General features: G+C 45.7%; 1 protein-coding gene across 2 annotated transcripts; it reads right to left on the bottom strand.

The window, feature by feature from the left end:
* Positions 1-26,399, bottom strand: LOC147635015 (Thioredoxin superfamily protein). 2 transcript variants are annotated; one of them, XM_086804267.1, is made up of 4 exons: positions 26,087-26,399; positions 25,970-25,995; positions 622-845; positions 1-542 (listed from the first exon to the last, which is right to left on the bottom strand). In XM_086804267.1, exons 1-3 carry the CDS (start codon positions 26,324-26,326, stop codon positions 626-628), a joined length of 486 nt encoding a protein of 161 aa, XP_086660393.1. In that variant the 5' UTR covers positions 26,327-26,399; the 3' UTR covers positions 1-542; positions 622-625. The 2 variants fall into 2 exon arrangements, with proteins under 2 accessions (XP_086660393.1, XP_086660392.1); XM_086804266.1 differs by having other exon boundaries at positions 1-845; positions 26,087-26,398.
* Positions 26,400-26,646: the final 247 nt, after the last annotated feature.

Consider the following 26,646-nt stretch of genomic DNA (forward strand, 5'->3'; position numbering starts at 1 on the left):
AGTGGCCGAAACATAACTCTCTTTCATATTTTGAGAAAAACGAAATTCCCTTTTGTTTCTCACATTGACATTCTCGTGTCCCTGAACATTTTAAACAAACAGAAATTTTCTAGATAGAAACATCTTTGACTGACCAACTCTCAGATTGAACAGCAGCCCATGTGATTCCATAAACTATCAACACACATTTCAACTTGTGAGAATAAGCTATGCAGCCCACTCACCATTCTATTTCTTTCACCAGCCTACTCATTATCTCAAAGCCAGAAACCCAACTCAGCCTTGGGAAGAGGGCCTACTGCATGAGAGAAAATATTCTGCCACTTGCAGCAAACCTCAGGAAATTCATTTAGTTAGCCTCGGTCACTCGAAGACAGCTTCGTCAAGGAAAAGCTGTCCCATTTAAATTACCAACTGCAACTACTTCAACCATTTCTAGCCTTCGAAAGAAGCAGATCTTGGAAGAAGGAAACTCTACACTAATTATTCTGATCGAATCATCCTTTTGTACGAATCCATACATAGTTCATCTAGACTATAAGCTGCAAGAGGCGAACACTATATGAGGTGACTTTCGAGCAGCACCACACTCAAAAGTGAATGTATAGAAAACTCTCTCACCAACTCATGCTTGCAGCCACACTCTGTCTCTAAGCCTCTGAGGCCCAGCTCCATAGAACTCATCAACTTTTTCACCCCCTCTATAAAACCGGAACGTTGGTGTGTAGCGGACATCTTGAGTTTCCACGGGGCATTCATCAATGTCTGTATAGATGAAAAATGAATTTGGGTAGTCATTGCTCAGGTTACAAAATGTGGGTAGCATTTGTCGGCATGCATGGCACCTGCATAATCATACCACCAGAAAATACTTTAAACACAATAAAAGGTCACATATTGACCTGATTGCTAGTTTTTCCACGTCACAAATTTTGAATGCCCCATGAGTGATTTCTTTTCCCACACACTGGCTTAAAAGCCTGTCAGCGAGCCCTTTACAAAAACACGCATGCAGGCGCATGAACATGTGCGCGCATGCATGCATGCCTGCACACACGTAATGCTCAAAAAAGGCCTCTAAATAGTCCATTTTGTGCATTCCTGAATACACTAGATGCAACATGGAACTCATCATTATTGAGTCTCACTACCACAAAGCCTAGAAGCTGTGTTTATGCATTGCTAAAGTTGGCAGATTTGATGTAAGAACTTAAAAGATTTTTCCTCAAGGCCATTGATTGCTTGAAATAGCAGCAAGAGATGTTGCAGTTTGCAAGAGAGAGCATAAGGAGTTCACAATATAGAGTGCAATCGTATGCTAAGTATTCCTACTGGAAGAGGTTTACTTCAGAATTCCTAAAGATTCTCATGTAATGAGAACTAGAAAAGTCTATAAGTTATCTTTGTAATTCTAAACCATTGAATTTAATATAGCTACATTGCATTGCATTGACACCATTGTCTATCTTTTAAGTATCATTAAGTGAATTTTAGTTTAGCCTAAGGTTGTTTCACTACGATCAATCCCCCACATGTCACATGGTATCAGAGCTTTACAAGGTAAGCAGCCTTAGTTCATGTTCATTCCTTAAGTCATTCAGTAAGCCAACATGTTAGCTGCTTCTGCTCAGTTAAATCCAATTCTCAAGATCTTCCAGGCCATCCTTAGGGTATTCCCCTTAGGCATGCATCAGTAACCCATCCATCTCCATTCTTGCACAGCATATAGGGTTGCACACGGCTTGCATAAGCATAGTAGTCATCCTAGCAGTCCGTCTAGCATCTTGCATCTGCAAGGCATACAAGTTTTACCCACGAGTTTTCTAGGGAGGAACGGCATCCATCATCAAAGGGGTAAATGGAGTTTTGGGCTTCAACTGGCAGCAGGGGGTTCTCTTCCAAATAAGAAGGCGAAAGTTTGCTCCAACATCGACTCAGGAGGTTCAAAGGTTCAGAAACGACGGAGATGGTGTGTGAAAGGATTCCACAAACAAGTCAGGGGTGACTCAGGTATTTCCAAGCAGTTTTAGCAGCATTTTCCTTTCAATTCCCGCAGTGAAGAAGTCTTTGGCTCAAAGGATTCAACTCCTGCAGTCCACCTCAGTCCCAACAGAAAAAGTCTGGAGGGACAGTTTAGTAGCAGAGGGGAATGTCACGTTCACACCCAGAAGGTGTACAAGTGACATGGCATATCAAAGCATTTATAAGCATTTAGCAGATAGCATTCAGGAACATCAAGTATTATTCAAAGCATCAAGTACTATTCAGGGCATTTACTATGAGCAATATATATTTACACCAGGGCCTCTGTTGTGGGTGTGCCCGCCCGATTTAGGTATTTTCTCATTTTTCCCCAATCTCCATATTTTTCCCTATTTTTCCTCCGGTGTGGGAGGCTATCCTGTGGTTCGTGGCTCATCCAGATGGTGGCTGACTGAGTCTGCTGCCCCTCTGTAGCTGGCCGACTTGATATGTGTGCTGGCCGACTGACAGAAGCTGGCCAACTGGAGCTGGAGCAGGTCGTGGACCATCTGTGTGCTGTCAGCTGTCTTTTCTACTGGCCGACTGCTCATGTGGGGCCATATAAAATGGCCTCTTGGCCCCCCCACTCATTGTATTCAGTCACCGGGATTTTCTTGTGTATATATAGCAGAGTTACACGCCTCTCTCTCTCCTTCTCTATTGCTGTGTTTTTCTGCAGTGCACTTGCTCTTGTGTTTTCAGATTTTGTCTTCATCTCCGCTGCATATTCTAACATGGTATCAGAGCTCTAGGCTCTTGATAAATCTTGGGAACTATGTGAGCAAGAGGGGGGCTGTTTTGTTGCTGATTGGTGGACTGTTTTGGACCGTACGGAAAGAGGAGAAGCAAGAGGAAGGCGGGCTGATTTGCTGGACAGCCACTTGTAGGTTTAAGTAAGTTTTTCATTTTTCCCACCCACCCACCCTTTTCAGTTACACCCCCGCAATGGCAGATTTACTTGAGATGGCTGAGAAGCATGTGAAGATCCCGACACTCCCCACATTCCCAGTGGACTGTCAGTTGGACGGGAACAACTACGGCATATGGAAGGTAATGATGGAATCTGTTTTGGAGTCTTACGACCTTGCTGATTTCATTGTTGTTGGGGTTCCATGGCTGGAGTTAGAGGAAGGGGAGTTATCCTCAATTCGGAAGGAACGCGAGGCACAGGCACAGTTGTGGGATCATGTCAATGCCAAGGTCCATTCTTTCATTTTCCTCAACTGCACACCGCAGGTAATCAATCATATCAAGCATATGATGCTAGCCAGAGGTATATGGCAGCATTTGGCTTCTCTCTATAACAGGGTATCACCCATGAAGAGGATCTCCTTGGAAGTACAGATGCGGGTGATAAATCTTGCAAAGTCGTCGACGATACGGGAGCACATCAACAAGTTGCAGGCTCTTTAGCAAGAAGTTCTCCAGGTTGGAAAAGAGATATCGTCGGAGGATATGGCCATAACGTTGCTGTCACATTTGCCCTCTTAGTACTCGACATTTTACTCTTCATTGATTACCAGTGGTGGCAGGCTCAGCACCATCACCTGGGAGGAGCTTGTGTCCATGGTCTTGGACCAGGAGAAAAGATTCTCGAACCCTTCACAGGGCAGAGGTTCGGAAGCCCTGACTGGCCAACGGTCGAAAGGCCGTAACAGCAAGGGCAAAGGGAAGGCTTCACCGGGGAAGTCTTCTGAGAAGAAGTCCGACGCAGACCGCGAGAAACTAAAGGCAGAGAGGACCTGTAATGCTTGTGGCGAGAAAGGCCACTATTGGAGGCAGTGTCCCAAGCGGAGCACCAAGAAGAGTGCAAAATCCTCAGCAGCAACCGTGAAGACTCCAGCTTTTGTGCACCTGGAGATGATTCCTTCCCGTTCGGCTTTACAGGATCTCTGCAGGTATTCTCGTCACATTCTTACTGGGGAAACATCCACTATCCCCGTTCACAGTGAGGGCAGGTTGGAGTTTGATGAGCATTTTGTTACTCTCCGAGACAAGGCAATAGACCAAGCAGTTTGGGAAGGCGGAGTGGAGAATGGAGTTTACAAACTTTCAGCACTCTCTCCCAGGTCCTGAGTTTTGTGATGAGTGGCAGTCTGGTAATGGCCACTTAAGTGTGGATACGCTGCAGGTGCACGCTTTCTCGAACTAGATGGTGGATGGCTTGCCAGATGATGGCAGCAGTTAGCAGGAACTTTCCAGTACAGATGTTGGTAGTTCTTGTGTTCGTCAGTCAGAGGAAACTTTACAGGTAACCTATGCTCTGATGTCTCGTAGTATTCGGGACAAATTCACTCCTGTAGATGAGGAAGTTCTTTCCACGGGGACCTATCGGAAGGCCAGGCAGGTGGCAGTTGATTACTTGCAGGTGGAGGTGGATGTTGCACATTCTCTAGGCTTTGTGGTTTCGGATTCAGAGGGGGTTGGTTACAGGTTTCCGAAGGCCTTGAGTGGTCTTCAGCAGGTTTCCGGGACTTGGCATCCCACCGTAATAGGTGTTGATCCTTGTGAGCAGTATGATGCCTCCTTAACTTAGAAGCAGAATGGTTCATTGATTTGGTTGATGCATACCAGATTGGACGAGAGCTTCCTGATGAGGCTATTGAGCTCATGTTTGCAGAGGACTCTTTGGGAGGATTGCGTATCTTGTGGTTTCTGCAGCATGCGAAGGATCTTGGACTCTTTTACACAGGAGGGGGATTGATGGATGGACATTGGAGTCAGAGTCCACGTGATGCATACCAGATTGGACGGGAGCTTCCTGATGAGGCTATTGAGCTCATGTTTGCACAGGACTCTTTGGGAGGCAGGATTGCGTATCTTGTGGTTTCTGCAGCATGCGAAGGATCTTGGACTCTTTTACACAGGAGGGGAATTGATGGATGGAGTCAGACTCCACGGTCGGAGTGACTCAGATTGGGGAGGAGAGCTAGACTCGAGGACCTTGACATCAGGCTACAGTTTTTCCCTTGGCTCAGGAGCAATTTTATGGAGCAGTAAGAGGCAGCCATCTATTGCCTTGTCGCCGATAGAGGCAGAGTATCGGGCTGCTTGTGGTGCTGCTTGCGAGGTGGTGAGGTTGCAAAGGTTACTTGGCAGGATTAGGTTTCCACTGGAGGAACCCACAGTCATCCAAAGGCATTTTGTTCGTGAAAAGATTGTTGCTGGTGACATCTTGCTAGAAATCTGTTCAACGGAGGACAGTGCGGTGGACCTCTTCACGAAGTCTCTATCTCAGGCTTTGCTCCGGCGGCATTCCAGCTCCCTGGGGTTGGTTCCACATCCAGGAGTTGAGAGGGGGTGTTAGCAATCATCTCCTGTCTGTATATTTACACCAGGGCCTCTGTTGTGGGTGTGCCCGCCCGATTCGGGTGTTTTCTCATTTTTCCCCACTCTCCATATTTTTTCCTATTTTTCCTAAGGTGTGGGAGGCTGTCCTGTGGTTCTTGGCTCATCCAGATGGTGGTCGACTGAGTCTGCTCCCCCAGGTTGTCCTCTGTAGCTGGCTGATTGACAGGAGCTGGCCGACTGGAGCTGGAGCACGTCGTGGACCATCTGTGTGCTGTCGGCTGTCTTTTCTACTAGCCAATTGCTCATGTGGGGCCATATAAAATGGCCCCTTGGCCACCCCACTCATTTTTTTTTTCCCGAGAAAAAATCCTTTCATTAGTTATATAAAAACGCCCGTAAGGCTACAAAAGATCCTCTTCTGCTCACAAGAAAAACAGAGCAGTGAACAAAACAAGGCAGCCCGGGAGACTCTCTCTAGGTGCTGAAAAGTACAAGCATCAGTACAAAGAACTGAGGGGCTAAATCATACAATAGGAGGGGGGAAAAGCCAAACAGGTGGCCTGTAATGCCAACGGGGGGACCCCGCGTGTAGGGTATAGACGGGGCCGCTGTGCCAGGTGGTGTGAAAGGCCTGGCGTCGCAAGATCGCCTCATCCGAGTCGCCCCGGATGCGGTCATACTGTCCTCGCTGGCCCCCCCACTCATTGTATTCAATCACCGGGATTTTCTTGTGTATATATAGCAGGGTACACGCCTCTCTCTCTCCTTCTCTATTGCTGTGTTTTTCTGCAGTTCACTTGCTCTTGTGTTTTCAGATTTTGTCTTCATCTCCGCTGCATACTCTGACATTTACAGCATATATCTCATCATGTGCAGCATGTATGGGACTGTTTCAACTCCTATTGTCACCATTTGGCTCCCTGAACAACAAGGTATCCTCAAATAAATGCAAAGATAGATTCTCTTCGGATCTTTCTATGCATTTGGACACCAGTTTGATTGGTGAATCACCCTTGAGATGTCCAATATTTGGGCTTTGCTGGTATGATCAGTAGTCCTATGAGATGGATTGATATTTCCAGAGGGATGAGAGCTTTGCTGATATGATCAGTAGCTCGTCTCGCAGTGCTAGTGTGACTAGTAGGCCTAGAGGTGTGACCAATATGACTGGGAACATCAAAACTTGGGGTCATCTAGTATGACTAGACCCCTTAGTGAGATACATGGCTTGAGAACGGGGGATTTCCAATGTATATTTGCATATGCATTTCACTTTATGTGTGTGCAAAGATAAAAGATTTTCTAGGTGCATGACTTGTTTTCATATCCTACTATGTGGATGCCTTTGCTTGTTGATTTGCGATTGGCTTTTTGCAAGCACCAAATCTGGCCGTCAAAAGGCTCAAAAATAATGTCTAAGGCTTAGTTATATTTTATAAGGTGGAGTGTTCACACCCACATTAAAAATGGGTGTGAACACCCCAATGGGCACACACAATTTTGAAACATCTGTATAGGAAGAATCGTGCCATTTACGAAGGCTTCTAATGCTTTGAAATAAAATAGTATTAAAGCATAGCTGAGCACGTGTGGTTGCCCACTTCTACAGCATGGGAACCGACGTCGAAAATGATGGTGGCTGGCCAATGTTGACGGGTTCTCCCACCGACGGGGAGAAGTATGGAGAAGGGTCGGCCAACTGAAACGAAAGGATCCCGACTCTCACCTTCTCCTATCGCCAGCAAACTGAAGCAAAAAGAATCCGTCTTTCTTTCCCCCAGTCGGCGAACTGAAGTGAAGGGAACCCCATCTCTGTCTCCCACTCTCATGCAGTCTTTGAACTGAAGCGAAACGTGTACTCTCTATCTCTCTCTCTCCTGTTATCAGTAGACTGAATTGAAGGGGAACCCTATCTCTCCCTTATGCCCAGCCAGTGGACTGAAGCGAAGCCCTGGATTCTCTCTTATCTTCCAACAACAGGTGGACTGAAGCGAAGCCCTGGACTCTCTCTCTTATCTTCCATCAACCGGTGGACTGAAGGAAAGTCTGGCTGCACTTTAGAAGAAACTGACTGCACACATAGTACTCATCTCTCTTCCTTAGCACAAGGCTGGATTCAATATGGTACTGTAGGGAAGAGTGGCCATTTGTTAATAACATCTTCTCACACACACACACACACACACACACAAGTTGTTGGGGAAACCTCACTGTATCAAAGGTGTGGAACTGCTGAAGCCTCTTCATCAAATAACTTACATTTGATACAAGAGAAGTATCCAAAGAGAAGGTATGTGTTGAAAAGAGTTACTGCACACATATGTTTTCATTTATGTGTGATGACTAGATGAGCCTGGTTCTGGAGGAGCATCTGGTATTGTGTGAGACTGGGAGTGCTTGTGAGAGCCACCTAGTAGCCTATGTGAGACTGGGCATCTCCTGTGAGATCCACACAAAGCTAGTGTGAAACTGGAAACACCCCTTGCCTTTGCCTTGGGCATGGGCAGAGTAACTTGTTTTACTTTATTTTCATCTTTGATACTTGGAAATCCAGTGCAAGAGCACCCTCTACATGTATCTACAAATACTCCTTGTAATAAAGTTTTATCTCTTTTGGGGGGGGGGGGGGGGGGGGGGGTGGCAATTCGAGACCCATTGTGTTGTCAACTTCTCTAAGTAAGTGAGTGTGGGTGAGTGTGGTTGTTACTGGTGAATCTATCTGTACTTAGTGTCTTTAATGTGAAGTTTAATATTCTTAGAAATTTGGATTGTACTTCCCACCTTGGTTTCATTGGTATCAAAGCCCAGTTTGTTTGTTCATACCTTGGTGGAATATTAATCCACTTTCAAGGGATAGCTCCTTATTAAGGTTGCTAATTGAAGATGGATGACCGTTCACCCTCTCATGTGAGTACTTCTCAAGGGAGGCACCTTACAGTTCAACTGGAATTTGATCCTGGAGAAGTTCTCAGACTAAAAGAGAAGGGAGTGGAGGAACTTCGAGCCTGGCGTCACGTGGAAGAAGAAAAGCTTGAGAAGAGCAAAGCTAATTGGGAAGCTAGATGGGTTGAAAAAGGTAAACAAGTTCTTGATACTTGTCATGTAGAGCAAGAGTCTTCTCTATTTGTGGATTTTCCAACTCAATTGCAGGTAAATCCCAGAGATTTATTCCTTTCCTACCTCATAAGGAAAGGTGAAGTGGTTTTGGGAAAAGATGCCAACCCTGTATTTGTGAAACCTCTTCAAGATAAGCAAGGAAGTGGGCTGTCCGGACAGCTCATACTCATGTACAAGAGGACACTCCCACTCTATGTGTGTGTTCACCAACACCATGGGTGGTACCATTGCCTAGATCTCTTTTTGGTGGATCTCGTGGAGGCATGCACATGCAGGAAGAGAGTCATGGTGACTCGCAGCCCAAAGCCTATGCATGGAACTTCAAAAGCCACATTTATGCATGATAAAGGCAAGGTGCCACATGTAAATGCTAAGAAGAGCAAAGGGGAAATGTGTGGTGGTGATGCAGGGCTAAAGGATGCATGCAAAGGGAAAGGAAAGCTGGATGTATGTATTATGGAAGATGCCTTATCTGAGGACTCCACCCCTAAGCATCTAGGGAGTGTAGTGTTTAAAACAGGTAATAAACGGGTAAAATTTGATGACTATCATGGGCATTTGCATGTAGACAAGGCATTGGCTTTCATATCTCAAATTGAGATAGCCTTTATGGAAGAAGACTATACGGAGAAGTCAAAGCTTCGACAAGTGGGTCATCATCTCAAAGGAACCACAAGCTCATGGTGGTTAGCCGAAAAGCTTTTGGGCATTGCACCAAAGACTTGGACATAATTCAAAGAGACCTTCCGCAAGCAGTTTCTACTTCCCCATTTTGAGAGAGATATCATTAAGAAGTGGGATTCACTTGGGCAAAAAGTGTCAAAATACGCAGTGGAAATGATAACCAAATCTGAGACCACAAGAGCAAGTAGAGTGCAGAAAATAGACAGCACAAGAGAAGTAGAGAGATAGGCGTGTAACTCTTCTCTATACACAAGATCCCGAGGAAAACTGAATACAATAGGTGGGGGGCCATGGGGCCATTTTATATGGCCCCATGAGTGCAGTCGGCCAGTAGATGGACAGCCGACTGGACCTGAAATGCCCACGACCAGAAAATACAGCAGTCGGCCAGCATATCAAAGTCGGCCATCACTCGTGTGCAGTCGGCCAGCACAGCAGAGAGCAACTGGGACTGCCTGTGACCAGTCGGCCAACACTTGGTACAGCCGACAGGTCCTACACTGCCTCCCACACCCAGGAAAAAAGAAAAAAATGGGGAAAAAATACAAGGAGTGAGGAAAAATGATAAAACACCTATGCAGGGCGGGCACACCCACAACAGAGGCCCTGGTGTCTGATAAAGACAGGAGATGACTTCTAACACCCCCTCTCAGCTCCTGGTTGTGAAATCAACCCAAGGGAGCTGGAGTGCCGCCTGGGCGTAGCCTGAGGTAGAGACTTCGTGAAGAGGTCAGCCGCATTGTCCTCCGTTGAACAATAAAGTAGCAAGATGTCATCAGCCAAGATCTTCTCACGTACAAAGTGATACTGTATCTCTATGTGCTTGGTCCGGGCATGGAAGACCGGGTTCCGAGCAATAGCTATACAACTCTAGTTATTGCACTGGATGACTGTGGGCTCCTTCTGTGGAAACCCAATCTCGCCTAACAGCCTCGCAACCACAGAACCTCCCAAGCAGCACCACAAGCAGCCCGGTACTCTGCCTGTGTCGAAGATAGGGCAATAGTTGGCTGCCTCTTACTACTCTAAGAAACTGCTCTTGAGCCGAGGGTAAAACTGTAACCCGAAGTAGATCTCCTCGTGTCTGGATCTCCTCCCCAATCTGAGTCACTCCAACCTTGGAGTCTGACTCCATCCCCTCCTGTGTAAAAGAGTCCTAGATCCTTCGTACTCTGCAGATACCGCAAGATCCGCAATCATGCGTCCCAATGAGACTTCAATAGCATCTGCATAAAAGAGCTCAACAGCCCCACGGAGAAGCTCAAGTCCAATCCGGTGTTCAGCAACCAGATCAATGAACCAACCAACTTCCGATATTGCGAGGCATCAACTGGCTCACAAGGATCATTAACGGTTAACTTTGTGTTTGGGTCCATCGGCGAAGTAATAGGCTTGCAGTTCTCCATCCCAAAGGCCTCAAGCAACTCATGAACATACCGCTGCTGAGACAAAAAACCCCCTCTCGGTCTGCCAGATCTCCAATCCCAAAAAGAAGTGGAGTAAGCCTAAGTCGGGTCATCTCAAACTCCTTTGACAAGGCAGCCTTCGTCACGCCAATGTGCTCCACATGACCGCCGGTGAGAATGAGATCATCCACATAAAGGATGATAATTGTAACCATGCCGCGTTCCCGAAAGAGATACAGGTTAGGATCTGCAACCGATCTCTAAAATCCAATCCGAACAAAGAAGGAATCAATCTTCTGATTCCAAGCCCTAGGAGCCTGCTTAAGACCATACAAAGCCTTACGTAACCTGTAAACCATCCCTTCTGATCCTGGAACAACAAAGCCTGGAGGCTGCTCAACATACACCTCCTCCTGCAGGTCACCATTAAGGAACGCAGATTTCACATCCATTTGATACACGGGCCACCTCTGAGAAGAAGCAAGGGCAAGAACGGTCCGAATCGTGGTCATCCGTGCTGTCGGTGCAAAGGTATCCTCGTAGTCGATGCCTGGCCGCTGAGCATAACCTTTAGCCACAAGTCTGGCTTTGTGTTTGTCCACTGACCCATCTAACGCATATTTGGTCTTACAGACCCATTTGACACCAATGACTAACCGTTTCGACAGCCTCGGTACCAACTCCCATGTGTTGTTCTTCTCGATGGCATCAAGTTCCACCTGCATGGCTTTCCTCCAAGTATCCTGTGAAAGGGCTTCCTTTACGGAAGTGGGCTCCTTATCCTGCATAATACGAGACATCAGAGCATAGTTTACCTGAAGAAGCTCCGCTGTATTGCTTTTGTCTCGGACTCTGTGTGATCTTCGAGGGCCATCCTCTGTGGTCCACTCGGAGGGTAACTCCGTGACACCTGACTCCCGAAGGATGTCTAACAACCACCTGGGTACTCGAACAGATCGAGAAGCCTCCGACCGTTGCGGGGCTTCCACTCCAGCTGCGGGCTCAACCTCCTGAGCTGACTGAGGTTGATCAACTGGAGCAATCATTTGGGAATCATCATCAGACTCTTCATGATCTCCAAGAAGTGGCGGCTCCTCGATAGTGGATACTAGAACATGCTCATCAAAGACCACATCCCGGCTGACAACAATCTCGTTCCTGTCTGGATCATACAATCTGTATCCCTTGGAAAGAGAATTATACCCCACAAATATAAGCTTGCGGGACTTGGAGTCAAGCTTCCCCCTCTACTTCTTCGGAATATGTACATACGCATCACTCCCAAAAACACGGAAGTGCGAGACATCCGGTTTCCTTCCAAGGTATGCCTCAAACGGAGTCATATTAGGGTACTGAAGTCGTCGGAGACGAGTATGGACAGCCGTTGCCACAGCCTCTCCCCAAAGTGGACGAGGAAGATCACGATGCTCCAGCATGGTCCTCGCCATCTCCACCACATTCCTGTTTTTGCGTTCTACAACTCCATTCTCAAAAGGCGATCCTGTATTGGCCAGCTCCCTCTTGATGCCATGATCTGCACAAAATCTGAGAAATACAGTCGAGGAGAATTCACCCCCTTTGTCAGCCCCGAGAGTCTTTACCTGCAATCCAGACTCTTTCTCCACCATCACGTGCCAATCCTTGAACCGTGCAAAAGCTTGGTCCTTCTGTTAAAGAAAGTAGACCCACGTGAATCTGGTACAGTCATCAACAAGCAGCATAAAATAGAGAGAACCTCCCAATGATGGTGTCTACTGAGGTCCACACAAGTCAGTGTGAATCAACTCCAACGGTTTCGAAGCCCGCTTGGAAGCCTGCTTCGGAAAGGATTCCCTATGCTGCTTACCACGTGTGCAAGAACTGCAACGTCCTTGCCTACTGCCAACATCTGGCAAGCCAACCACCATCTCGTCTCGGAAAGCTCGCCGCATTGCATCCACATGTAAGTGGCCAAAACGAAAGTGCCACAGATCTCCGACTTGAGAACCTGTCAACGAGGAGAGTGCAAAGAGCTTGTAGATACCGTTCTCCACACCGCCTTCCCAAACAACCTGGCCAGTCTCACGGTCCCGTAGAGCAACTGAATGCTCCTCAAATTCCACCCGAAAGCCAGTCTTGCATACTTCATGCACTGACAAAAGATGAAACCCAGAGCAGGGACGTAAAGAACACAGGAAGCATGCTTGCCCCCCTTACCGTCGAGAATAATCTGAATAGTGGAGTTGTCGCCAATGAAAATGCGACCTGACTGCCATTTCAGATCCAAAAAGAAGTCACGGGGCGGAGTCATGTGCCTAGAAGCACCACTGTCAAGCATCCATTCCCGGGTATCCTTCGCGGTGAAGCCAACTGCCTCCTCGCTCGAAGACGATGAAGCATCGGAGTCCATCATCTCTAAGTGCACAAATGCAGGAGTCTTTGCAGCTGAGGCTAAAGAATCAACACTCTTCCCAGTCCGGTTAGGACACTTCCTCCAATAGTGGCCTTTCTCGCCACAATCATTGCAGGATCGTTCGGCCTTCAGCTTCTCTCGTTCTATGTCGGGCTTCTTCTCAGAAGACTTCTCCGGTGAAGCCTTCCCTTTGCCCTTGTTCTTATTCCGGCCTTTCGACCGTTGGCCAGTTAAGGCCTCCAAACCTCCGTCGTGAGGAGGGTTCGTGAAACGTTTCTCCTGGTCCAAGACCATGGGCACAAGCTCCTCCCATGTAATGGTGCTGAGCCTGCCACTCGTAATCAAAGAGTAGAAAGCGGAATACTGAGCAGGCAAGTGGGACAGCAAGGTAATGGCCATGTCTTCAGATGATATCTCCTTCCTAGCTTGGAGGACTTCCTGCTGAAGAGCCTGCAGCTTGTTAATGTGCTCCCGCATCGTCGATGAGTTTGCAAAGTTCATAACCCGCATCTGCACTTCCAAGGAGATCCTCTTCATGGGTGATACCCTGTTATAAAGAGAAGCCAAGTGCTGCCATATGCCTCTGGCCAACGTCATATGCTTTACGTGATTGATTACTTGTGGTGTGTAATTGAGGAAAATAAATGACCGGACTCTGGCGTTGACACGATCCCACATCTGTGCATGTGCCTAACTCCCCTTCCTCTGCTTCCGGCCGTGGAACCCCGATGACGATGAAATCAGCAAGGTCATATGACTCCAACACAGACTCCATCATAACCTTCCAGATGCCGTAATTGTTCCCGTCCAACTGACGGTCCACTGGGAACGTGGGGAGAGTCGAGATCTTCACATGCTTCTCAGCCATCTCTAACAAATCTGCCATCGTGGCGGGGATGTAACTGAAAAGGGTGAGTGGTTGGGAAAAAAACTCTAAACCTACAAGTGGCTGTCCAGCACCTTAGCCTGCCTTCCTCTTGCAACTTCGCTTCCCGAACAGTCCAAACAGTCCACTAATCAACAACGTAACTATCCCCCTCTTGCTCAAAAAACTCCCAAGATCTTTCAAGAGCCTAGGGCTCTGATACCATGTCAAAATACGCAGCGGAAATGATAACCAAATCTGAGACCACAAGAGCAAGTAGAGTGCAGAAAATAGACAGCACAAGAGAAGTAGAGAGATAGGCGTGTAACTCTTCTCTATACACAAAATCCCGAGGAAAACTGAATACATTGGACCTGAAATGCCCACGACCAGAAAATACAACAGTCAGCCAGCATATCAAAGTCAGCCATCACTCGTGTGCAGTCGGCCAGCAGCAGCAGAGAGCAACTGAAATTGCCTGTGACCAGTCGGCCAGCACCTGGTATAGCCGACAGGTCCTACACTGCCTCCCACATCCAGGAAAAAAGGAAAAAATGGGGAAAAAATATGAGTGAGGAAAAATAATAAAACTATTATACAGGGTGGGCACACCCACAACAGAGGCCCTGGTGTCTGATAAAGACAGGAGATGACTTCTCACAAAAAGAACGTGAAAAGGTACAATCATATCATGCACGCTTTTGGAAAGTTTTCCTCAAAGTTTTACCTTTTCTACATATCTCTAAGGCCGAGAAGTTGAGAAAGTTTGAAGCTGGCTTACAACCCATCATTCAGGACAGCCTAGACCTCTATCCTCGTGCTGATTTTCAGACGGTATTTGCTTCAGCCATGGCAACTGAAAAAGTGCATGTGAAGCATCTCACAAAAAGAATAAATGGCAAACTTTCTTTCCATCTTTCATTTCCAAATCATTCATACCCCTTGAAAGAAGAATGTAGCCGATGCGCTCTCACGAAAGCCATGTCGCTGCTATTTTAGTCGCATCACATGAGGATTTGACTATGATGCGTAATGCTTATGCTACGGATGCTGATTTTTCATCTTTATGGGCTGATTTGCAGTCCGTGACAGCACATATGCCATATGTATGTAAAGATGGATATCTCATGTATGCTAACAGATTATGTGTTACCAAAGACTTGAGGCAAAAAGTTTCGTCATGAATTTGTACACAGTATAGCAATGATGCCATATGGACTATTGTTGACAGATTCAGCAAACAGGCTCACTTCATCCTAGTGAAGAAGACCATTAAGCAAGACCATATAGTTAAACTTTTTCTCTCACACATTTTTAAGCACCATGGAATGCCTAAAGTCCAATGTCGGTGATAGAGATCCCAAGACTACTAGCCTATTTTGGAGGGTTCTTTTTGACAATATGGGCACAAAACTTAGCTTCTCATCAACTTTTCACCCTGAGACGGATAGACAGAGTGAAGCTGCAAATTCAGCCATACTTGATTTGCTTAAATGCTATGTTGCCGAGTAAAAGAGCATGTGGGAGAAATTTTTACCACTAGTAGAATTTGCCTACAACAATACCGTACAATCCTCTAAAGGCAAAGCACCATTTGAGGTTATGTATGGCAGAGTAGTCTTGCCTCCCATTTTGCATACAAAAGATGAAATCTTTGCAGCAGATGAATATGTACGTGATTTGCAAGATGCTTTTGCAAAAGTACGGACAGCCATTCAAAAGTCCCAAGAAAAACATAAAAAGGCTGCTGATAAGCATAGGCTTCACATGGATCTCAAAGAAGGAGATTGGGTATTGCTGAAATTTGATAAGGCCAGACTTCGTAAAAGACCTAGCAAGGAGGGTGCTACTCCTAAGCTTGCCAACAGGTATTATGGCCCTTTCAAAATTACCCAAAAGATTAATGAGGTTGCATTCAGATTGGCTCTCCCAGATCATTGGAAGATTCATAATGCTTTTCATATGAGTCTTCTTCGAAAGTATTTGGGACCAGAGCCCAGTGAACCTATGGAGGAGGATCCTCCAAAAGTTGAGGAAATGGAAGAGATACTCCAACTTGAGCAAATCCTTTTTCATAAAGAAAAGAGGCTCCCTCGAGGCCGTTTACAGCGCCGTTATCTAATTAAGTTTCGCAACTATCCTGCTATGGATGCGAAATGGTTGTATGACCACACATTGAAAGATTATCCTCAAATTTTGGATGCTAGTTGCGGTCGACTGTTTAGAAGAGAGGGGAGATGTCACCATTTGGCTACCTGAACAACAAGGTATCCTCAAATAAATGCAAAGATAGATTCTCTTCGGATCTTTCTATGCATTTGGACACCAATTTGACTAGTGAATCACCCTCGAGATGTCCAATATTTGGGCTTTGCTGATATGATCAGTAGTCCTATGAGATGGATTTATATTTCTAGAGGGATGAGAGCTTTGCTGATATGATCAGTAGCTCATCTAGCAGTGCTAGTGTGACTAGTAGGCCTGGAGGTGGTGTTGGTCATGTCCACTCCCGGCTAGTTCAAGTGTGAACCCAGCTTACTCACGGGCACTTTTTCCCTGTGACTGGACACAGGTTTTTTCCCCGTGTGAACACACTTATGTGTGTTGGGCACTTAGCCCTAGGCCTTTTAAGTACTCACTTGTACTTTCATTTGATATCATTATTGAGTACATCTTTTCCAGCACTCACGTTTCTCTGTGCTTGAGGTTGTGTGTGTGTGTGTGTGTGTGTGTGTGTGTGTGTGTGTGTGTGTGTGTGTGTGTGTGTGTGTGCAGGCTAGCTTCCCTCCTACCCAACATTGGTATCAGAGCAGGGTGCTGCTAAGGTTAGGGTTACCCCCATTGCCCTTGAGCTTCTCTTGCTTGAGCCTATTGCACACATCAGAGCACTAGGGTTAGGGTTTCTGAGCATTAGGGTTAGGGTTTCTCCCTGCATCCTACATTAGGGTTTCTAAGCATTAGGGTTAGGGTTTCCCCTACTGCCCTCTGCATCCATCCTTAGATCTGCCGCCGCCTCTCAGATCCGCCGCCTGTATCATACGGTGCCGCCTGTATCGTACCGCCGCCCCTGCGCCGACTGTACCTACGCTGGTCCTCTGTCCTGCGCCTGTATGGTGCTAATCCAGCTTCGCGCCGCCCCAGATCCGCGCCGCCCCGCCCTAGATCTGGCGCCGCCCTGTTCTCCTTACGTCGTCGCACTGCCCTTGCTTCACCCAACTGTACCAACTACGCCGTACAACCAACACCACCGCCTGTTGACTGTCCGTTTGTACCTGAGCGTCACCTATTGCCCCTGAAGCTGCCCACTGCAAGTTCAGTAATTTTTTACTGATTTGTTTTTGCAATTTTTTCAAAAGTTCAAGAATTGCTAGAAAATTAGCAAATTAGTTGCATTAATTTTGGGGCTTTTCACCATTGAGCCTGCAATTGCAGCATTGGCACACATTTGCATTGATTTCAACAGATTTGGTGCATAATTGCACTAGAAATTTGAAAATTTTGCAAAAATTGGCACTATTTGCTGAAAATTTTGGGTATTACAGGCACATTTGGTTGGCAGTGGGGCATTTCCCCCAATTTTTTGGGGCATTACAGCATTTGGTACAGGTGACAATTGCTTTCGTAGCTTTACAGGTGCAGATCCGATTCAGATTTGGTCTAATTGGCTGCCTAAAAATTAGGGCTTTTCTAGATTGAGCCCATTTTTGGAGCATTTGACCAATTTACCTTTGATTTGCCAAGATTTGAGCACTTGCAGCTTTTACAAGTGTCAACTGATTGTGTTTTTCACGGCACATGTATACATTTGTGGTTTGCTGCAGTATATGTATGCCATTGTGGACACTTTGACAAATTTGCATCATCGTGCAGTACACTTGCAGATATGGGACATGCATATGTATTTCTCGTGGTGGTGAAGGAGTTCCCTTTCAGTCCATTGATTATCTTGCTATTTATCTCCCGCATTCTTACGGTTTTGCTGGGCATTGCCTACTCGTGGTGACTTGTGACAAATTTACTGTGTTATCATGGCCAACAGTAATAATGACCTCTTTGGAATGCTATCTCAAGAGGACAAGCTCAATGGGGATAACTACCCTATGTGGGCTTATATGATGCGTCATGTTTTGGTTGCCAAGAATGTATGGCTATATGTGGATGGCACTGAGGAGCATCCTCTTGCACCTGCTCCAGCGGAAGGTGAAGTGATTCCCGCTCACCCTCCTGCAGGTCCACCTCCTCGTCTTCCTCCTACTCAACAGCAGCGTACTTGGGATGCTAGGGATGCTCAGGCCCATGCATTGATTGCTCTCTCGTGCCTCAGGCATATCATTCCGCACATTCGTTCCTACACCACATGTATATTATTCATTTTGAGATTATGCATCTTTACACTTGCCATACATGCCACTGATCATGGCATCGCTGAGAGTTTACCTATCCTCTCATAGCATTGGCTGAAGCCCGCCTCGAGCCCCCATTTTCAGCTTTTCCCATTGCTGAATTTTTACTCTTATCAGCCCTACCATTGCTGATTTTTCCTCATCGGATCCTCCATTGATGAGTTTCCCTCTTGCAGCTTACATTGCATGTCTCACAGGCATGACTTCTGGATCCTGTTGCCTTTACACATGCGTATATCTGCTACCTCTTCTTATATGCTTATCCCTGGTGCAGTTACAGAGCATTGATGTGATTACATGCAGTTCAGCTTGGCATTTGGTACTTGCCTTCAAGGGGGTATCATGCGATGCCTCTTGATTTGATGCAGTTGATGTCCACATGATCTTTGCCATGCATTTCTGGTGATGCATTTATGTACTACTGTGGACATGTGGTCAAAACTTTGGATTTTCCATAACTTGAACACCATTAATCCAAAATGAGTGGTTTATAGCATTAGCGCTATGACATTGGGATTCTCCTTTTCCCCGTCATATAGAGCTTGCTTTTTCCATTGGCACTACAGTTCACTCTTACTGTGGAGCATAGTGCAGGGCAGCATTCATAGCTTTATCACCCTGGTGCTACCCGTTCACACCATTCACTTGAGGGGGGTTTGTTGGTCATGTCCACTCCTGGCTAGTTCAGGTGTGAACCCAACTTACTCACGGGCACTTTTTCCCTGTGTCTGGACACAGGTTTTTTCCCGTGTGAACACACTTATGTGTGTTAGGCACTTAGCCCTAGGCCTTTTAAGTACTCACTTGTGTGTGTGTGTGTGTGTGTGTGTGTGTGTGTGTGTGTGTGTGTGTGCAGGCTAGGTTCCCTCCTACCCAATAGGTGTGACCAATATGACTGGGAACACTGGAACTCAGGGTCATCTAGTATGACTAGACCCTTGAGTGAGATACATGGCTTGAGAACGAGGGATTTCCGATGTATATTTACATATGCACTTCACTTTATGTATGTGCAAAGATAAAAGATTCTCTAAGTGCATGACTTGTTTTCGTGTCCTACATGCTTGCCCATGTTTGGTCTCGTAGTGCTAGGGACGGCTAGAACTATTGGCTACGAGACTGTGTGGATGCCTTTGCTTGTTGATTTGCGATTGGCTTTTTGTAGGCACCAAATCTAGCCGTCAAAAGGCTCAAAAATAATGTCTAAGGCTTAGTTATATATTATAAGGTGGACTATTCACACCTACATTAAAAATGGGTGTGAACACCCCAATGGGCACCCAAAATTTTGAAACATCTACATAGGAAGAATCGTGCCATTTACGAAGGCTTCTAATGCTTTGAAATAAAATAATATTAAAGCATGGCTGTCCACGTGTGGTTTGCCCACTAGCCGACATCAAAAATGATGGTGGCTAGCCAACATTGACAGGTTCTCCCACCGACGGGGAGAAGCATGGAGAAGGGTCGGCCAACCATAGTGGTTGAGTACTTTAGGTACGGTGCGGTATGGTACATGTACGGTACGAGTACGTAAAGTACACATAAAGATAAGTACTTTAAGTACGTTCATGTTTTTTACTCTCTCTCTCTCTCTCTCTCTCTCTCTCTCTCTCTCTCTCTCTATATATATATATATATGTACACATAAAGATAAGTACTTTCATGTTTTTTACTCTCTCTCTCTCTCTCTCTCTCTCTCTCTCTCTCTCTCTCTCTCTCTCTCTATATATATATATATATATATGTATGTATGTATGTATGTATGTATGTAAGAAATATCTAGCATCCATACAAAAATAGCATGAAAGACAATGAAATGAAAACTAATCTATTAACAACTGAGCAATGACCACTGACTAAAATAATTAAAAAACGGGCCAAATAAGTGGTGTACATTGAACCTCATATTTGGTACCAAGACCTTATCCATACGAGGTACGGTACGTATGGAGTGGTACGGAAAGTACTGAAGCTACTCATCGGATGAGTACGGGTACGGAATGCAACTATGCAGCCAACTGAAGCGAAAGGATCCCGACTCTCACCTTCTCCTACGGCCAGCGAACTGAAGCAAAAAGAATCCGTCTCTCTTTCTTTCCCGCAGTCGGCAAACTGAAGTGAAGGGAACCCCATCTCTCTCTCCCACTCTCATGCAGTCTTTCAACTGAAGCGAAACGAGTACTCTCTCTCTCTCTCTCCTGTTCTCAGTAGACTGAATTGAAGGGGAACCCTATCTCTCCCTTGATGCCCAACCGGTGGTCTGAAGCGAAGCCCTAGATTCTCTCTCTTATCTTCCATCAACCGGTGGATTGAAGCGAAGCCCTGGACTCTCTCTCTTATCTTCCATCAACCGGTGGACTAAAGGAAAGTCTGGCTGCACTTTAGAAGAAACTGACTGCACACAGAGTACTCATCTCTCTTTCTTAGCACAAGGCTGGATTCAATATGGTACTGTAGGGAAGAGTGGCCATTTGTTAATAACATCTTCTCACACACACACCCCTCACTGTATCAAAGGTGTGGAACAGCTGAAGCCTCTTCATCAAATAACTTATATTTGATACAAGATTAGTATCCAAAAAGAAGGTATGTGTTGGAAAGAGTTACTGCACATATATATTTTCATTTATGTGATGACTAGATGAGCCCGGTTCTCAAGGAGCATCTAGTATTGTGTGAGACTGGGAGTGCTTGTGAGAGCCACATAGTAGCCTATGTGAGATTGGGCATCTCCTGTGAGATCCACACAAGGCTAGTGTGAAGCTAGAAACACCCCTTGCCTTGGGCTTGGGCGGAGTAACTTGTTTTACTTTGTTTTCATCTTTGATACTTGGAAATCCGGTGCAAGAGCACCCTCTACATGTATCTGCAAATACTCCATGTAATAAAGTTTTATCTATGGGGGGGGGGGGGGGTGCGGGGGGGTGCATTCCGGACCCATTGTGTTGTCAACTTCTCTAAGTCTAAGTGAGTGTAGGTGAGTGTGGCTATTATTGGTGAATCTGTCTATACTTAGTGTCTTTAATGTGAAGCTTAATATTCTTAGAAATTTGGATTGTACTTCTCACCTCGGTTTAACCTACATCATGCACGTAAGGCATTTAAAAGCATTTAGAATATTCAGCATACCAGGTTAGGCCCTGTGGAACCAGCTGACAGCCTGGTCAGTAGCCAGCAGCAGTACATGAGCATTTAAAGAGGTCGTGAAGGTCCAGACACCTAGCCGACAGCAGTATACCTGCCCGACCAGCATCAATACAGCATATATAAGCAAATCGCATTATTCATTCCAAAGCATCTGATACATCTTCTCAGCGTTTCCTACCTAGGGAGCAAGGAGAGTCAGCAGACGAGCATATTCAGTATTCAAGCAGTAGTAAGCATTCAGATCAATCATCTTCCTACCTCCTACATAGAGGAAAGCCGGCATCCAAGGGTGCACCTCAACAGTGGAGAAAGAAACAGTCATTCACCATCAGCATTCAGCATCTCTCTCTCATTCTGAGAAGGATATTCAGCATAGATCTCAGTTGTAACCATTGCATTTAATATAGCTACATTGCATTGCATTGACACCATTGTCGATCTTTTAAGTATCATTAAGTGAAGTTTAGTTTAGCCTAAGATTGTTTTACTACGATCAATCCCCCGCAGTCACATTGGTATCAGAGCTTAGCAAAGCAGCCTTAGTTCATGTTCATTCCTTAAGTCATTCAGTAAGCCAACATGTTAGGCGCTTCCGGTCAGTTAAATCCAGTTCTCAAGATCTTGCAGGCCATCCTTAGGGTTTTCCCCTTAGGCATGCATCAGTAACCCATCCGTTTGCATTCTTGCACACAGCATATAGGGTTGCATAGGGCTTGCACATCAGCATAGTAGTCATCCTAGCAGTCAATCTAGCATCTTGCATCAGCAAGGCATACAGGTTTTACCCATGAGTTTTCTGGGGAAGAACGACATCCATCATCGAAGAAGTAAATGGAGTTTTGGGCTTCGACTAGCAGCACGGGGTTCTCTTCCACATAAGAAGGCGGAAGTTTGCTCCAACATTGCCTCAGGAGGTTCAAAGGTTCAAGAACGACGGAGATGGTGTGTGAAGGGATTCCACAGACAAGTCAGGGGTAACTTAGATATTTCCAAGCAGTTTTAGCAGCATTTGCCATACAATTCCCGCAATGAAGAAGTCTTTGGCTCAAAGGATTCAACTCCTGCAGTCCACCTCAGTCCCGGCAGAAGAAGTTAGAAGGAGGCAGTGTTTCAGTGGAGGAGGATCAGCAAAGGAGTTGAAAGGTTGCCAGGTGTAACACCTAGCAACAATTTAGCAGAGGAGAATGTCACATGCACACCCAAAAGGTGTACAAGTGACATGGCATATCAGAGCATTTATAAGCATTTAGCAGATAGCATTCAGGAACATCAAGTATTATTCAAGGCATCAAGTACTATTCAGGGAATTTACAGCATATATCTCATCATGTGCAGCATATATGGGACTGTTTCAGCTCCTACATTATGCACATAAGGCATTTAAAAGCAATATTCAGCATACCAGGTCGGGGCCTATGGAACCAACCGACAGCCTGGTCAGCAGCCGACAGCAGTACAGTGTACATGAGCATTTAAAGAGGTCGTGAAGGTCCAGACACCTAACCGACAGCAGTATTCCTGCCCGACCAGCATCAATACAACATATATAAGCAAATCACATTATTCATTCCAGAGCATCTGATACATCTTCTCAGCGTTTCCTACCTAGGGAGCAAGGGGAGTCAACAGATCAGCATATTCATCATTCAAACAGTAGTAAGCATTCAGATCAGTCATCTTCCTACCTCCTACATAGAGGAAAGCCGGCATCCAAGGGTGGACCTCAACAGTGGAGAAAGAAACAGTCATTCACCATCAGCATTCAGCATCTCTCTCTGATTCTGAGAAGGATATTCAGCATAGATCTTAGTTGTAACCATTGCATTTAATATAACTACATTGCATTGACAGCATTGTCTATCTCTTAAGTATCATTAAGTGAAGTTTAGTTTAGCCTAAGGTTGTTTCACTACGATCAATCCTCCGCATGTCACAATGTGTTCTCAGGGAGAAGAGACCGGCACTACTCCATGATGCCCATGATTCACTTGTTGGTAGTCATCGCAGGATCAATAGTACTTTGGAGAAGTTAGAAAGATCGTTTTATTGGCTGAAGATGCGCAAGGATATATACAACTATGTTTCCGCATGTTCCATATGTCAAAATGTGAAAGTACCTCACACCAAACAGGCACGGTCGCTTCAACCATTGCCCGTTCCTGAGGATCCTTTCACGACATCTCAATGGATTTCAGTGGTGGATCTCAAAATACTCAGTGTATGACGATAGTTGACAGATTCAATAAATTTTGTATGCTTATACCATGCAAACAGACGGCCATAGCAAAAGATATAGCCCGGCTCTTTCTCCGACATTGGTATCCAGTTTGTGGTTTGCCACGGACCATGACCGTTTTGTGAACTTTTTTGACCGTTTTTTCCGAACATTTTGCATAGCCCGGCTCTTTCTCGGACATTGGTCTCCAGTTTGTGGTTTGCCACGGACCATGACCAGTTTGTGAACTTTTTTGACCGTTTTTTCAAACGTTTTGCATGTTTTGAAATTTGAATGGACATGTGGGATGTGCTCTAGCCTTTGCCCTTTAGAATTTAGGCTCTCTCTCTCTCTCTCTCTATCTATAATCTATGCCATATGGGCCTATGGAATGGCATATGCTCTCTCTCTCTCTCTCTCTCTCTCTCTCTCTCTCTCTCTCTATGGCATATCCCCTATCCCCTTGAGGCTTGTCGTTATGGCATATGCTATATAAGGCTCAAGTCTTCAAGCTCTTGCTCACATCCTTCGAGCCTTCAAGGAATCAAGCTCTAAGCTCAAGCTCTCAAGCCTTCAAGCTCTAAGTTTTCAAGCTCCAAACCGCCAAGCTCTCTCTCTCTCTCTCTCAATCTCTCTCTCTCTCTCTCTCTCTACTCTTCAAACATAGAGAGGAGCTTGAGTCACATTATGCCACACTAGCTTGCTAGTTTTACCCTTCATAGTAACAGAAGGAGACTCCTTCTTTTTTTTGTCTTGTACTAGTTTGTTGGTCCCATGGATCATATTTGGCCCCCAGTGGACGATAATACAATCTTCTTCTTCTTCTTGTTCTTCTCTCTCTCACATTGAGTCATTGCTCAAGAGTCGAGTTAAGCTCCAAGCTTTCTAGCCTCTCTTTCCCACATCCATTTATGATCTCTCTAAAGTTCTCAAGCTCTGGAGTCTCAAACCCTCCATCTATGATCTCTCTAAATCTCTCAAGCTCTCATCTTTGAAGCTCTCTCTCTCTCTCTCTCTCTCTCTCTCTCCCTCTCTCTCTCCTCAAGGCTCCATAATCCATTGTCCAAGCGTAAGTTGCACCCCCTCTCTCTACCCAGCCGCTTCTCTCTTCATCAATCACAATGACGAGAGACATGAATGAAGCTTTCATATTGCATGCTATCCATGTCTCGCAAGCTGCCAGAAAATCAAAATGCTATAGGTGGACGTGCAAATATTGTGGCAAGCCTTATGTGAGCGGCTTCACTAGGCTTCGAGAGCACATTGCAAAGGTGGGGGGGCAAGTGCCAACATGCAAGACTACCTCAAAACATCGCCTATGAGATGTTTAGAGCCATTAGGGGTGTCAACCGCCCAAGTATTTTGGAGTGGTATACCATCTATTGGGGACTGATGCTCCTCTCATGTTCCATGTTCTTGGTTTTGCATGATGGGATTCCATGGATAGTTTTGTAGCACCCCAGTGAGATAGCTTTGTTTTGCTTCTATTTCATTTTCCGTTCCATGATGAGATATGCCATGGATATTATTGTATCATTTTGGTCTCATAGACTCATTGGCTCTTTAGTAGACACTTAATATATCTTTCTCTCTCCCTCTCTCTCTTCTACACACTCCACCATGATGATGATATTTCATCCTCCATAGCTCCATGTGTGATCTCCTGTGATATCTAGTACCTCCCACTCTCCGGACTTTCCTATTGACACCCTTTACTTGTTGACACCCTTTACTATGCAGAGGAGTTTGTGGATGCTCTGACAGCACTCCCTAGGGGCAAACACCCAGGAGAAGCAAGCTTCCGGATTTCTTATTTCTCCAACATTGGGATCTCATGGAAGGCGACTTCAAAGCTACCTTCAATGAGATTATGATCACGGAATCCATGCCGGAGAGGTTGTCAAAGAGATTGATCCATTTACTTTCCGGTGACAGATTAGAGATTCGACAGTGGACGCCCATCACCCTTCTAGGGACCACCTACAAAATTCTAGCCAAGGCCATCAGCCCAATGACTGCAACCCTAATTTGATCCATGGCATGCAGACGGGTTTCGTCCACGACGGCGCATTCTGGACAACATCTTCACTTTTTGGGAGACAACCGCTTCGGCCAATTGTATCCATCGGGACTTGAACCCAGAATCTAGCTCATTCCTTACATTTCGGCGCCAATACAAATCTATTGGCTAGGATATAGTGTTAAAAGACTCATCATTGTCGTCATCAACAACATCTCTCTCTCTCTCTCTCTCTCTCTCTCTCAAACACACACACACACACACACAAAGATACATACCTACACATACCCATTAATCCATACACATACCCATTAATCCATACACATATGATAACATGCTACCTATGGACAACTCACAATGATAATCCAGTCGTCGCATTCAAAAAAGCAATTGAGGAAGCTTACCACTTAGCTCCATAACTGACGACTGCCTGGACAATATAAAACAATGACAGATTGATACATGCTGGTGTGATTCCGAAAATGTTTTTCTCAAAAGAAATGGAGGGAAGGAGACCTTACAGTTTGTTTGGCCTCCTTGGCTTGCTGGAGGAGGTCCTTGAGATGTTGGTCGCTCTGAGCACTGCGAAGGTTCCCATGGAAGTTGACAGGCAGGGGGATTCCTGTGCCTTCCAGGCCTTTCGCCTCCGATGATGAGGAAGAGGAGGACGACGACGACGAGGTGGTGGTGGCGTTGGGGTTACCATGCTGGTGGAGACCGTCATCACCTGCTACCTGTCGCTGCTGCCTCCCCATAACCATTGCCTGACTGACTTGGTTGCTACAAACCCATTTATGTATATAGTATGAAACCAGGGACGTGTCCGGACCCACCAATTCATCGCCCACCTCAATTTGGGCATGGGTATAGATTATCTCGATATGTGATTTTCACATGGAGCGGTGTGTATGCGGACAAACAACAAGGAGACCAACGATAGGATTTGAAGGGCACCCAAATCTTTCATATGACAGACACCTAAAAATTTTGCCCTTCTTTCAAGAAGAACAAATTTCTACAATGCCCGTCTAATGACAGATGAATAAAAAATTTTCCTATCGAAAGATCATCGTGATGCTTG

The sequence above is a fragment of the Cibotium barometz genome, chromosome 10 (genome assembly GCF_041138505.1).
Source record: "Cibotium barometz isolate CiBa-2024 chromosome 10, ASM4113850v1, whole genome shotgun sequence".
NCBI lineage: Eukaryota > Viridiplantae > Streptophyta > Polypodiopsida > Cyatheales > Cibotiaceae > Cibotium > Cibotium barometz.